Here is a 15,547-nt window from a genome sequence, read left to right as displayed (position 1 = left end):
CACACACACACACACACACACACACACACACACACACACACACACACCCTTTTAACAGGCCCGCTTTACTCACTGACATCACTCGCTTTTAAGCTCAGTAAATATATGTACACCACCCCAATTTCTAGACCCTCCAGTAAGACAAGGGTCCAAGAGCAGTACTCCTCTCCAGAGAAAAAGTGATAATTATCTATCTACTAAGCAGGAGATGCTACAAGGACTGTAGACTTGAGTGGGCCCAGAATCAAACTGTGAAAATACCTACCCCTATCAGAGCTCACTATCCACCAACTATTCCAAAAATCTTTTGTCAGTATTTTCTCAAACTGAATTATTTCAGTCAAAAAGACATGGCTGGGGTTTCCCTGGTGGCACAGCGGTTGAGAGTCCGCCTGCTGATGCAGGGGACACGGGTTCGTGCCCCGGTCCAGGAAGATCCCACATGCTGCGGAGCGGCTGAGCCCATGAGCCATGGCCGCTGAGCCCGCGCGTCCGGAGCCCGTGCTCCGCAACGGGAGAAGCCACATCAGTGAGAGGCCCACGTACCACAAAAAAACAAAACAAAACAAAAAGACATGGTTTCTAAACCCACTGTGACAGTCAAAAAGACGTAACTTCTAAACTAAGGTCGGCTCCTCCTCTGTCTGAAACCCAATTTAGAAAAAACATAATTTCACATTTTCTTGTGGTCTTTTTCAGGCTATAGTTTTAAAGACTCAGAGATGGGGAACATACTGTCAGATATTACTTAGCAAGAAAAAATTTGCAGTTGGTAATTTATATTTATTGGTTACATATTTATAATGTCAAATACATGCACACTTACAAGGCAGCAAGATACATCACAGAAACAAGAGAGGTAGTTTGTACTACCTAAGTCCATGTTCACAAATCCCTATGATTTGTCATCCAGTAGTGAAGAATTCATTAGTTAGGTCCATTGTGTTGTTCTGACTATTAAAAGGTATCTGTTCATTTAAAATGGCAATCAATCTCTGTGAATTCTAATAATCATTAAATGATTTTTCCTCTCTAACTTTTACTTTTATCATAGTAATCCATACTTTCACCAACTTATACTTGAATAACTAGGGAACCTCGAATTAGGTGCCCTACCCTATCTCTTCTCATTTCTATTCATCTTGTACACGTCAGTCAGACTTATCTCCCTGAAATACATTTTTAATGTGTTACTTCACATATCAAGAACCTTAATTAGCTTCCTAATGCCTCTCAACCTCAAGTCTAAACTCCTTAGGCTAGCTTTTCAAGGCCCCTCAAACTTACTGTTGTTGCTCCTATCTGAAATGTCACCCCTCCTCCCCTGGGTATATCTAAGCCTACTCATCCTTCAAGACCCATCTTCAACCTACTCCATGAAGTTTTCCCTCCCAGACCACTCTAATCCAGACAGACTTAGCGCAGTAGTCACTCAATTAGTCTTCTTTAACTAGAATACAGAAGTCTTCTGATGTCGGAAAGTATATTGTACTTTCTAATTACATACTGCTAAATACACAAGCGTCAGTGAATTGATAATGCTAGCCCGAACTGATATAAGTCTGCAATCAAGATAGAAATATTAAACATCTCTCCCCCTACAGCATATCTAAACAAGTTAATTATGAACCATTTGTTACCCTCCAATTTTTAAAAAATTCTTTAGGTGTATAATTTTTCTCCTCAGTGAGACTGTAAAAACTGCTTAGGAACAACATGTAAACTTTATATAGTTCTTTATTTCCATCCCAGCACCTAATATAGCCATGTACAAAACCAGTAATCAGTAAATAGTTACTGAATAAATGTATACCTTTTCTATTCACCAGATAAAAAATTAAAACATTTAAGATATTTTTCTTGGGTTTATCATGACTAACTGAAATTTCAAAATAAATGGAATACAGGGGACCTAACACTCAATTCAGTACTTAGCCCAGGACTACTTACAGATTTTAACTAAGTGCTATGAATTATTCTGAGATTTTTCAAGACTTTGCTATTGCTATCCCCTGTGATAGGGCAAGGCAATTATTATTTTATCAGAACTCAGCAAATATGGCTAAAATGAGGTAGAATGCTGATTTCGTTTGCTGGCATTAACCTTTATGACAAAAGCATCAGTTTTAGGTATCAGATTCTTGTTGGCTGAAACCTGGTGAGTGGGTAATAGAAAGACAATAAAAGGGCAGCACTGGAAGGAGAAAAAACAAGAGAATTAACACCAAAAGACTTTTAGGCCTATTCAAAGTATACAACCAATGCTATGGCCTTGAATCAAAGGCCAATCATGGGCCTTTTTCCCATGGGAAGTACATTCCTTCCTGACCACTTGTATTGAATAATATACATCTTCAAATCACATTAGTAAATAGAAGAAACAGTGGTTTCCAAACATATGTAAGTAAATAAAACATACTTGGAAATTTCTACTCAAATCCACCAATGACTACTATCAAACAGTATAGTCTACATTCCTCTTCGGCACCTCTGTAAAACACTTCATTCTAACTATACTAACCATGAAAACACCTAAGGCTTCTTTGTTTTTTAAAGACTCTTCTCTCTAAAGTTCTATCATTCTATAATCTATGCTCTGAGCCCACAGCTGGTCCGAATAATTCATCCTGACTGAACTTTGCTATGGATTAAGTTATTTTAGGAAGCTCCTTCTCATGAAATGCTAAAAATCCTATTTCAGACAGAATCAGAAAATATTTAAATCAACATTAATTGTCTTTAGCTCAAGACCGATAGATACATGCAAGGCTACAATAGACTGTCTCTTAAAAGTGTGCAGTACAAATGTTTTATTCCAAGTTTTTATTTTTATACTAACAGATTCTCTTATTTAGATAAAGGTAACTCATGTGACATTGTCTTCTAAGTACGGTTCACGTCATATCAATTTTATGTTGCATTTTCTGGGATAACTTCTCAGAAGCTCAAAATAAATGGACAGACCCATGTGGTGTGCCCAGTCACAGGAATACAGAAAGCCTAACACTCAATTCAGTACTTAGGCCAGGCTACTTAAGATTACAACTAAGTGTTGATGTTGCAATCAAAATTTCTGCCTTTTCCTTAATGACTAGTTAACACCAGCATACATGAGAATTTAGAGGAAACTTGGGCGCTGAGTATCATGATACAGTGATCTTTAAAAACACTCACCTTCAAATGACTACATTCTACGTTACACAGAGAACACAAATGTGGAAATATTCTTGGAGACGCTGCATAATAATCATTCATCATAGAAGGAGTTGGAAGTCTCTTCATCTTCTGGGCATCAGCATGTGAAAACTTTGGTAGCCATGATGCTTTCACAATCCCAAAGGGAGACTGAATGGGGATGTCCGCCTCTGACTGGTAATTCTTTTTACTTCCTCCCGATCCATGTACATTAGATGAATTAATGACAGGTTCACGCGGGATCCGATCTTGTTGGCTTACAGCTGAAATTAATTCCGATGAAAATTGTTGCTGGTTCATAGGAGGAATCAGAGACTGACTCATTGTCTGGTTAACTGGCTGGCTAATGGATTGGCTGACAGATTTTACAGGTTCAAGGACTGACTGTCCTCCTGAAATGTGTAAGCCTGACATCTTGCTTCCACTCTCAACTGGGAAAAAGGACTGATTATTGGAGGACTCACTGGGGAAGTCCATCTGTCGAAACACATCTTCAACAGGAAACATAGAATTACATATCACATTTGGAGCGGGAACAGATGCAGAAATGCTTGGCTGTGACCGAAATTCGTTCTTGACCTCATCAGTTGGAATTTCAGGATCGTAAATACGTACTTCAAGTGGATCTTCTGTGTAGCCATATTTGCTTGCATGCCCATAATCAATCACATTACTCGAAACTGCCTCACTACCAAGTGTTTCTTTATTTCTGCTCTGAGAAGGTAAATTAGGTAATCGGCGCCCCATTTTTCGCATTCTTATATCCCTCAAAATTAATGGCATATTTTCAGGAGTTAGTTGTTCATCAGGATAGCGACTGAGCTCTTCTAAGTCTTCATTAGATAATCCAAAACTTGCTAAGATACTTGAGGCACTCTCTTTCGTATAGCGGCTCTGTACTTTAGGACTCTGCTCTGTAACCTGCGTTACAGAACTCTGTTTCACTCCCACTGATGCAGACATATGAGGCTCATCATCCCACCGGCTACCATGAGGCTTCCCCTTCTTTTGTTGTGCTTCATGAAAATCCAATTTTTCTTTGGTCAATCTTGGATCAGTTCGGTGCTGAGTTACCTGAACATTCATTCTCTGTGGTCCCATGTTCTGGTAAGATTCATGGCCAGCAAATCTGTGTGGTATCCCACGGGCTCTCCCTGCTGGGTAAAATCTTGGAAGACCCATAGATCCAGGCCTCATAAATGGTCCTGGAGGCCTCATCCCAGAAGGGTTAGGTGCTCGTGGCCTCTGAAGTGGAAAGTTTCCTCGAGGATTAAACCTGGGTCTCGACATGGCTATTTTCAAGAAAGCCTGATTTAATAAAGTATAAGGTGGTGTTGAACTATGTGAGGCAACGGCATTCAGCTGCTGAAGCGCCAACTGAGTCTTAATCTGAGCAAAGTGCAAAGGAGATGGGCCCAACAGAAGTGGGTTTGCAATGCCCAGGTTCAAGGAATTCACAAGTGGTGCGAAATTTTCCAAGAATAACACAAAGCTGAAAGTTAAAACACAAATATTAGATCATTTTAACTCAAACTACTTCATGAAGTGGGTTCTACAGCCAGTGTAAAACATTTTGAAACAAAGCCATGAAACCATTCTGCATTTCATACACTTTTAGGGTGTTTACGAGGATATTAAACTTTCCCCAAAACTTTCTCTTCTTTTCTTTCCCGAATCCAGAACACAAACCCCAAACCTCAAGCCAGAGTTCATGTACACTGTGTTGCACTGGGTGCTGTCCTAGGTGCTGAGCGGTAATTACAACTCCTTTTAAAACTTCTTAGAAGTGTCCAAATCCTGCATGCCATTGGGGGATGGGGTGAGAATATACATTCAGTTGCTGTGGTCAGTAAGTTCTCAGAAGTTGTTTCTTTATCATCATAGATCTTTTTCCCCCTTCTTTCTGATTTTAGTGGAAAGGAATGAGTACAGAATCATCCAATTTATTAAACATTTTTTGTCTAATGTGACAGTCATTATGGAGTTTTCAAGCCAAATAAAACATGATTCCTGCCAAAGTGCAAGCAATCTAACAAGAAAAACAAAATAGAGTTTTTCATTATTACAACAATGCTAAAAAGCATCATAAAAGGATTTATTTCTGGAAGAGGTCATGAATGCTTGAGTTGAGTTTTATGAGTATCTTCTAGAGTTTTGAGGGAACTGGGATAAGAGAGATTTCAGGTAACAAGGTCTTACTAAACATGTGTTTATCAAATTTTTTTAAATGTAGAATAGCCTAGGTTAAAGCTTCTGAACAAAACACTGTAATAAGATGAAACAGCTTGCTGGGATGATTTAAAATTTTTAAACTAATTAAACTTATTAACTGCGTGTTTCTGACAAAGCTATAAAATTCTAGACCAAGACAAAATATAGTTTCAGTTGAGACACGTGATTCTTCATTAACCCCAGGACTATTTAATAAAATTATCTATGAAGACAGAAAAAATAAAAATTGCCAAGAACCTCTCTCCCTTATGCCAACTTTTAGCTACTGTTTTTACTAACTTTGGAACTTTCTCCCAAAACTATCCATTTTCAACCCTCTGTTCTCTACACCAATTCCTTTAGTCAATGAGGCTCAAAAACATTTTATTCTCCATTTCTAACTAAACATAAAATTCTACGTATTCCTGTCAATGTCTCTAACATATACTTTCCTTTTTCCTTTCACCACCACCATCACCCTACTGCAAGCTCTCATCACTCTATACCACAGCTGGCCTCCACCCCAATTCATTCTGTCGTTACTGATTAATATCCCTAAAACACTTTTTATTATCACTCCTCTACATAAAAATCTTCACCACTTTACTGCTTCTCGTAAGATAGTGTCCAAACTTGTCAACCTGGCATTTAGTATATAACCTAATCCCAATCTACCTTTCACACTTTCCTAGCCTATACTTAATGAAAAATTTTTGCTACAGCCAAATTGGTCTATTTGCAATCTCCTGACCACTTTCAACACATTCCATACTTTATTCATACCTCACTACCTAGAATACTCCTAGGTCTCTGAATCAAACTCAATCTTCAAGATTGTTTCCAAGTCCCACCCCACAAGAATCTCTTTGATCATCTCCTATGGCACACATTAAGCTGTTAATCTAATAAGTGCAGTAATACATGCCATGTTCAAATTCATTTCTAAGCTAGTAATGTATCTCTATATGTCAGATGAGAAGGGTTTGAATTCTACCGGATTCACCATTTACTATTAAGATTTTGGGCAAGCTACTTAATCTCCAGAGCATCAGTTTCCTCATCTGTAAAAAAGGAAAGTATCTTCCTCTACAGATTATTGTTAAGGACTAAGATGAAATACAAATATGTACAGTGTCTAACAAATGAGCGGCCCACTAAATGTCAGTTTCACTCTCCCTCCCCTCATTCCACTGAGCAGGGGTCTTTCAGGCAGACAAATCTCACTCCTAAGCATCAATATCTTTTAATCTCTGCCTCTGCAAAGCAGAGGGTAGCTAAATTTAGGGGGGCAAAAAGGGTAAGAGATGAGTAAAAGCAGAAATCATAAAAATAATTTCTATCTCTATTCACATACAACCTCTTTCTATCTTAACAGATTCAGAAGAATTAGAGTTAAATCTCTTGAACACAAAACCTATCCTGGAAGAACTACAATATAATAGATGCTCTGTAAGCCCAAAAGTAAAAGCAATCCAAAAAGTCAGCTGTGCTTTATAAAAGTATTTTGAAGCAATTAATTCCTGCTAATGTCAATGTCTTAAAAAAAAAAAAAACACAACTCAAAATGCAAAAAGATCAGAAAAAGGCAAGCTTCCCAGCTACACAATAGTATGCTCCAGTCTAAAGTTAACACTTTTTCCTTGGCTGTTATAAACTGAAAATCTACAGTTATCCACATAGATTTGTTGATGCACTGGCATTTAAAGAATCAAATGTTGACTCAAGTATCTAGCAAGTGAAATGATGAATTTGGGATTTTCATTAAAATAATCTAGGAAACAAAGGGTGCATGTCGGCGGGAGTGAGGGGTGGGGTTTGGTGAGTGAGAAGTTAGATGAAGCACAACTGGCAAAAATATCTGTTGTGGAAGCTGAGTGACGGGTCCAAAAGGATTTATCACCTTTCCTCTCTACTTTTTTACATGTTTGAACATTACCAAAATAAAAAATTAAAGTGCTAAATATTAAGCATGACATTTTTAACAAAAATGTATGCTTTTTTTTAACAAAAAAGTATGACATTTTTAACAAAACAAAAAAGGAGGGTGGGAGAGTATAAAACCAACGTAACTTCATACTTCTCAATCTAATCTAATATTATCACACCAAAGTCTAACAAAAGCCAAAATCAGCTGATTTGCTATGATTAACAGGCAATGTATAAATAACATGCAGATTTAAGTCTAAAATCTCATTTTAGTTCATTCTCTCCTACATCATTCCTTCCCACCTGACTCAACTGACTTATTAGTTATTAAACAGTTTCATATTTCACTCTTTCTCTGTGTGGAAAAAAAACTATTTGTGAGATGAAAAAAGTAAAATTAAGCAAAACAAGCAAAGGACTCTTGATATGAAACCCCTGATTAAGAATTAGGTTATGCCACACCAAAGAAAATAAACCCTCAGTCTTTTGAGAATGAAACTGATATAACCTAAAAACAATGTGATAAGAAACAAGAACCAGGAAGACAAGGGTAAATTTGGCATTAACACCTGGAAAACAACTGAACAAATAAAGACAACAATTATAAAGCCTTCTTCACTTAACTCTAGGAGTTCTGGCCATAAAGAGGTTCATTCACCTAATGGAATTTACAGAGAGCCAACACATCAAATCATAAAACTAACTTGGAAAAATCTGAGTTGAGATCTGAGTTCTTAATTATTAACTCCACTGAACACAACTGCAATTAAATAATACTTACCCTTTAAAATAAATTTTTATTCCTGATGATATAACAGATGTTTGTTAAACAATAAAAAGTAGCAAATGAAATGCTTACCAGTAAAACCATTACCAACACTGAACTAATATTCTGATGTAATTTCTTCTAGTTTTGTGTATGTGCATACATACATGGATGGGAAGGGGAAGAGGGTACACCAAACTTTATCGTATGAACTACACTATTGGCTATTTTCAATCAACATTTTATTTTCCTAAATTTAATGGTTTTCAAAAACAGGATATTTAATGGTCACAAAACATTCTCAACTCCTGAAGGATTATTATTTTGATAAGTAGCAGTTAAAAACTCTTTTCTATGTCCTATCAAGAACTAAAATATGCCACTCTGAAAAGAAATGAAATATTCAACAAAATGTCAACCATACAAATTCTTTTAGAAGCATCTAGTAGAAACTGAGTTCTTGAGGCAGACATGAAGAAATGGCTTAACAGATTTTTTAAAAATCGCCATGATATCCCATGAGATATTTCTGTGATGTCCACTACCTATTTTGATACAGTCTTTCAGATGGAAGGGAATCCTTAATTTTCTTTACAGATATTCATAAAGAAATCTGAAATCTAAAAATATAAAAGCATCATCGAAAATTAGTCAGCCAGATCATAACGGCTCCATTAGATTCATAATGAAAAGACTTATCAAACCCCATACTTGAACTTTATAGCACTTCACTGTTTAAAAAGCCATTTGATATCCGTTATCTCATCTGAGCCTTACAACAACCCAGTGAGCAAGTGAATCCAAGTTTACAGGTTAAGTAAAGCCTTAGAACTAAGTGGCAAGGTCACAAACAGAACCTGTGACTCCTCTCGGTGTTCTTTCCATGCTGTATTCTAGATATATAAAATTTAAATTTTATAGCTTTGTTTTTTCTAATTATTAAAAAAGGCAATACATGTTCATTAACACCCTCCCCCAAAAGAAAGATCATCCCCTTGACAAGCAGAAAAGAATTAAAAGTCTTCTATAATCTTACCATGAAGGGAAAACTACAATTAACATTATTTTCTAGGTATATACCCACATACTTCATTTGATACCCTGTGTTAGAGCAACTGTTTGTCTCAAAATATATAAAATTTACTTTCACACCTAAGAATGCAAGCATTACACTGGCCAGTTAATACAAGAGTACATGTCATTCCGTGCTTTTCTCAGTTTGACTGGTACTCAATCTTCTAATCTCCTCTAGTATATAGGTAGATCCACTCAGCCAACTCTTTTCTACCTTTAGTTTTGTCCCCTCATGTCTCACAAAAGGTACACAAGTCATAATTCTGAAGGTGCCACGAGTACCATGCTGGATGTTAAAAATGCCAAAACGTGGTACACCTCAATGAAATCGTGAAAGAAAAAAATAAGCAGAAAACTAGCAACATTGTTTTTATCATGAAGGGCATCATCAAACTTCACTGCTACCTGGAAGGATTGGTAACCATCATGATTTCAGATCTGAAAGAAAACGGAAGATCAACTTGCTAATAATGCACAATACCAGGAACAGATCACCATTAACAACCTTATACAGCAATGATTTAATAGTTATTATTTCCAGGAAGACAACTTTTTTGATAAACAGGATATGTGAGTATAATCAGATGCTTTTTTCTTTTTCAGGAATATGTATACTGCATACATAAATGGGTCTCTACAGACAACACTGTGTTCCCACAGTAAATGATGCCCCCCTGAGATGTTCACTGGTGGTCCTGCTTATTACTTTGCCACCCTCAACAAACAGAACACATTAGTCCAAGAGAAACCACTAGATCCAACTTGGAATAAAGAAATCTTTTCTGAGATTTTTTTTTAAACTAGAAATGAGAAAAATGGTGAATACTGATAAAACTCTGTTGTCAAAATGCTGTTGACGGCATACTCACTGCCTTAGTGAGAAAGCACGAAAACTGAAAAAAGGAAAGCCAGTAAAATAGGTAAGCAGGACCAAGAGGTAAATATAGTACTGAAGACTACCAGTTCCAACTGTTCTTGAAGTCAGACTGCATTCCTACCCTTCCTGCCATTTGGTTGTTCACTTCTTTCATGAAGTGCATGAGCCAGAAAATGTTCCCATCTGCCTAAAATGGGTTTCCAAAATCTTCAATTAAGTGTACCAAAATTATCTGGCCAAATGACTTAAAATGCCAAATGCCTTAAAGTCTTTACAAAGTACAAAAGAGCATATATAATGTTACTTTATATAAAAAATGGAAACGAGAAAACACATGTATCTGCTTATGGTTACAAAAAGAAATATAGGTAGGATAACACAGAAAACAGGACTGAAAAGAAATAAATGGGAACCATATTTCATGGAGTATGTCTTACTATATAATTTTGACTTTCAGAAGCATGTCAACAAACTAAAGTTTTAAAAAAATTAAATCAAGGATGGGAAGAAGGAAAAAAGCTAAAACTGAAAGCAAACTAATTCATTTTTCAAATGAATACCATAACTCACTGAAGGGGCAAAAGAAAACTAAACTAAACTAAAAACAAGTAATTTATGAACCCACTATTTGATTTATATGCTCTCAGTTTTGGTGGAGCTAGGAGAAAACTGAGACCTACAAACAAATTCTTACTCTTTTTACTAGTTTGTTTTGTCTTTTGCTTTTTTTTTTGCAGTGGTATGGATAAAACAATTCTTAAATTACTTTAGCTATATCATGGGACTGAGCATATAAGTAAATGTTTTGATAGTGCTGGGGACCAGGGTTCTCACTGTGGAAAACAAGATATATACATGGAATAAGATAAAGCAAGAAAGGACTGGGCAGTAACCACTGAGAAAGCCAGGAGTCCGTAACACCATACCAATCAATCACTGTAAATGTGGAGAAAATGCTAAGTTGGAAAACATTTTATAACCATCACAGTAATGTAAAGATTGGTTCAGGCAAGAATCATCCGTGCATGTTAAATCCTGAGTGAAATTCTGATGAGGAACAGGACATTTCCATGGTCTTAAAATATCTCTCCACAGATCAATTAGTTCAAGGGAGAAAAAACCTCAAACATTTTGACCAAACATGTGATCAAACATCGTATTATCCATGAGGGGCAGATGGACTTCCTGCACCTCCAGAGCTGATACCATGGGGGAACAAAGCAATTTGATTTTTCTCTCCAGCGATGCATAATCTGAATCTATTCAAGAGGAAACATCAAAAAAATCCAAAATGAAAAATGTTCTATTAAAAAAAAAAAAAAGAAAGCAAATAGTATTCTTCGAAAATGGCAATTTCACAAAAAGATTAAAAGACTATAGAAATATTCCAAAGCAAGGAAGACTAAAGAAACACAACTAAATGCAATTACCTAATCCTAGACTGATCCTGTACTGGAGGGGAGAAAAAACTGCTGTAAGAGACATTATTGGGCCAACAGACAAAATCAGAATATGGTAAAAAATATTATCAATATTAAATTTACTGAGATTGATAACGGCACTATGACTACAGAAGAAAACATCCTATTCTTAGGAAATAAACTATTACGCTAATTAATAAACTAATAAAGGGTAAAGGAACACAATACATGAAACTTACTCTCAAGGTAGTTCAGGAAAAAAATAAGGGTGCATGCAAGCACGCAAAACGATAGATAAAGGGAAGGGAAATACGGAATTCCCCTGTAAGCCAGCAGTTTAATTCATTCAAATAGTAAATGACCCAATACCAGGCTATCTAACACCTTAGTACTAGGTCAAAAAGGGACTATAAGCAAGTACGGCAACAGGCAGAAAGCTGGCAATGATAAAGAGCATCAGTCCTAAGCACATTTTTGGATTTGGCTATTCTTCTGCAACATGTTCACTCCCTAACTATTGACTGTTAGCCCATTATGCAATCCATAATTATCTCATTTTGGGGGAAATTTCCACTTATCTGAAGATATCCACCCTGCTACAAGGAGTGCCAGCAAGTGACTTCATGCAAAATTGGGTAACTCCCATAAGTAAAATTTAACACTAACATAGCATAGCGTTTTTTAAGAACTTAGACCCTGGACTCAGTGCTTTAATTCTGATCCTGTTGCTTGCTAAAAATGTGAGCCTCAGCAAGCTGATTAACCCAAGACTCAGTATAACAGCACAGAATGTTGATGTGAAGAATGATTAAGATTATACCCCGTGACATGCAACAGATGCTCAAAAAATGTTAAGACAGTAAACAAAATGCTTTACCTAAGAAGCAGGTAGTTGTTTGTTCCTTTTATTAAGACATGGGTAATTTCTGAAAATTTCAATATGGTAGTAGAAATAGAAATTAAATTAATACATGTATACACAGACACGTGTGTGGTGTATAAGAAACAATTAGGGAGATGTGAATACTGACTGAATCTCTGATATTAAGGAACTATTATTACTTTAGGTGTGATATGCATGTTTTTTCCTAAATATTTTGGAGAAAAATTCTAAACTATAAATTGATGAATGATATGTTATGGGATTTGCTTAAAAATAACAGGATGGAGGGTAGAGACAAGACTGACCATTAGCTTATAATTGTTGAAGCTGGGTGATAGGTGAATCATTATAAAATACTCTCTGCTTTTGCGTACCTTTAAAATTTTCCCTAATAAAAAAAAATTTTTTTGAAAGAAGTGAAGAAATTCAAAAGAATAGAAAGTTGGCAACATTCACTCATTAGCAAGAACAACAGGGAAATCAGTTGCAAGATTAATAAAATGAAGACTGTGGAAGTAAGGCAAGAAAAAAGTATGAAAACTTAAGAATGACTGTAACAATAAATATACTTTGTTATTTAAGGGGCTCAAAAGAGTAGAAAAATAATCCAAAATGTACGTACCCCAGGGTAAGCACTAAGAAAACATCAAAATATATGCACCTTATAACCCCTTCTCCTATACTCCCTGAACATTTCTCTTTTCAATACAAAGCCCGTTACTCTTGATCCTCACTGATCATAAGAGCTGTGTTTTATTTCTGTACCTCACCTTTTCCCTACCATTATTTCTTCCTTTCCATTATTCTCTTATTTTCCACATACCTATCTTCCTTCCATTTTCATTTCAATCACAAATTTCAGACTACAGTAAATAAAGTTGAAGCAATGAAAGAGTAAGTAAAGTTGGATACAAAGAAGGCTTATTGGCTTTAGCCACAAGTATAATTACTTTCAGTTTGGAGGATCTCTAAAACCACATTTCAACATTCAGTAGCTTGTTTCCTTGCACAACAGCCCAAAATATATTACTGGGTACCCATACTGGAAGCACTGTTTCTCAGTATATAAAGCATTTTATTAATTATTTGGACAGATATTTTCCAAACCTTGACCAGTATACATTAAGTCACAGTAGAAAGAGCACGATTTGCACTCCCAAGGGCCTGTGTTCTTATCCAGACTCTGGCAACCACCACCTGAGTTCATTCACTCAACGTAGGAGCATCTAATACATACCAAGCACTGGGACAGATACAAAGATGAACATAATAATCATATAAATAAATGGATACAATATTATTTTGATAAGTTTATATCAATAGATGAAAATATTTTAATGAAAGATTATATGATCTTTCAGCTCCAAAATTCTATCAATTTAACCTAAATTCCTTTAAGCCTCTTCTTTTTAATTAAGAGGTAGTATCCACAGGTTGCAATTTTCTATTAAAAGATGCTGCCTAAGCACTTAAAAATTTGCAACAATAGTAACAGCTAACATTTATTAAGTACCTACTACGTGCCAAAGGATAGGGGCTTTTTATACCTTTTCTAACTTAATCCTCACAATAATCCCAAGCAGGAAGTAGTGGTATCACCATTTTACAGATAGGGAAACAAAAGTTCAGAAAGACTAAAATAACTTACCCCAAATCTCACTCATACAGTTAAGAGGAAAACAGGGATTCGAAGCCAGATCTTCTGATTCCAAAGCCTATATTCTCTTTCCACTAAACTATTTGTCTCTCATTTTCTTTCACTACATAAAAAAAATTTCCAGAGATCACCTTCCTAAGAGCACCCAAGAGAAAAATTTTAAGACAGCCATGAAGTACAAAGTGATCACTAATTGTAAGTATTTTTTTAAACCTGAGTATATGCTGTATACGCCCCCCATAACAAAATACAAGAGATTACAAAACTAAAATACAACCACTACTCAAGGTAATAAATATGTGTGACATGAAAACCAGTTAATAAAAACGAACGAGATTCTGTGGTTTCTTCCAACTGTTTTATCTTTACCCTCACTTGGTTCCAACACAATCAAGAAGGCCCAGCATTATTTCTGTGTATTAACATGTTAATTTCACATGATTATTTAAGTGTATATTACCGAGTATGAGAATATAGTGTATATGAAATGCTGTCAAATGGAAAAAGAATGCAACATAAGCCCACTAAGTCTAGAATACCTAATCATCAGCAATATTTAAAGCTATATTGAAATAATGTAAATTATGTGTTCATTATTCTGTATAAACTTCATTAAACTCACTTTTTTTGTAAATTGTTTTTCAGATTATCAATTTTAATTGCAAATCTGAGCCAGCAAACATCCTTGAAAAATGAGTTAACCCTTTATAACAAATAAAGAAAAAAAAATTTTGTGCACAATTCCAAAGCTGGTTAGAAAAAGAATCTGAATCAACAGAAGTCGCCGGATCCTGCTAACAAATTTTTCTTCAGAACTCCTCCAGATTAAAATATTACTTTCCCCCCAAATTTTGCCTCAGAGCAAATTTTAAAATTAAGAGAAAACAGCTTGAGGAAGTCTTCGTTGTCTACTTCAACTAAAGATCTTGTAATAATATGTCTCCCTTATTCACAGTTATCCCAAACAACAAAAGATCTGTTTCAGATGTCCTCCAGGATTCTTGTGTGTGGTACACATTCTCCTCCCACCTTGAACAGAACGGGGCCCAAGCTAGGAATCACGCAAACCTAAATCACTAACGATCCGCATTCTGGATTCCTCTGAGTAATTTGGAATTAAGTATCAGAGCAGTTCACGAGCCCTCGGTATCCCGCACAGAGGTGACACTCTCTTTGCTTTCAGGCCCGCACAAGGCAGGGAGAGAAAACCCCGACCAGCAAAAGCCGCTGGATCGTAGGTTCCCTCTTCACCCCAACTCCCCCTTCCCCAGCCCCAAACACAAACACGCTCTTCTCTCCACGCTTCTTGCACAATATTGCTCGCCAAAGGGCTCAGCTCGAGCTCCACCGCCTCTCTTCCAGGCCCGACGGGAATGGTTACTCCCTCCGCGACGCTCCCTCACCACCGCTTCCTCCGGCTGTCAGGCCTGGTGCGCTCTCGGCAGGCCCTCCGCGGATGGGGAAGGGGCCGCCACGGCCTTGCCGAAGGGCTGTTTTCGTTCCTCCGCCCAGTGCAAACGGCGTCAGGCGGCTCTTC

At 36.6% G+C, this 15,547-nt stretch overlaps 1 protein-coding gene across 7 annotated transcripts in view; it reads right to left on the bottom strand.

Annotated features, from left to right (window-relative positions):
- Positions 1 to 15,547, bottom strand: part of ZNF638 (zinc finger protein 638) — an 83,821-nt gene that overhangs the window by 67,897 nt on the left and 377 nt on the right. For all 7 annotated transcript variants that reach the window (XM_027131956.1, XM_027131955.1, XM_027131960.1 and 4 more), the window contains exon 2: positions 3,175 to 4,687. In XM_027131956.1, coding sequence (XP_026987757.1) covers positions 3,175 to 4,485 — 1,311 coding nt within the window. In that variant the 5' untranslated portion in view covers positions 4,486 to 4,687. The remainder of the gene's footprint in view (positions 1 to 3,174; positions 4,688 to 15,547) is intronic.

The sequence above is a fragment of the Aethalodelphis obliquidens genome, unplaced genomic scaffold (genome assembly GCF_003676395.1).
Source record: "Aethalodelphis obliquidens isolate GAN/ISIS:26980383/991018 unplaced genomic scaffold, ASM367639v1 scaffold40, whole genome shotgun sequence".
NCBI lineage: Eukaryota > Metazoa > Chordata > Mammalia > Artiodactyla > Delphinidae > Aethalodelphis > Aethalodelphis obliquidens.
Note: the sequence above shows the minus strand (reverse complement) of the source record. Positions and strands in the feature narration are given on the sequence as shown.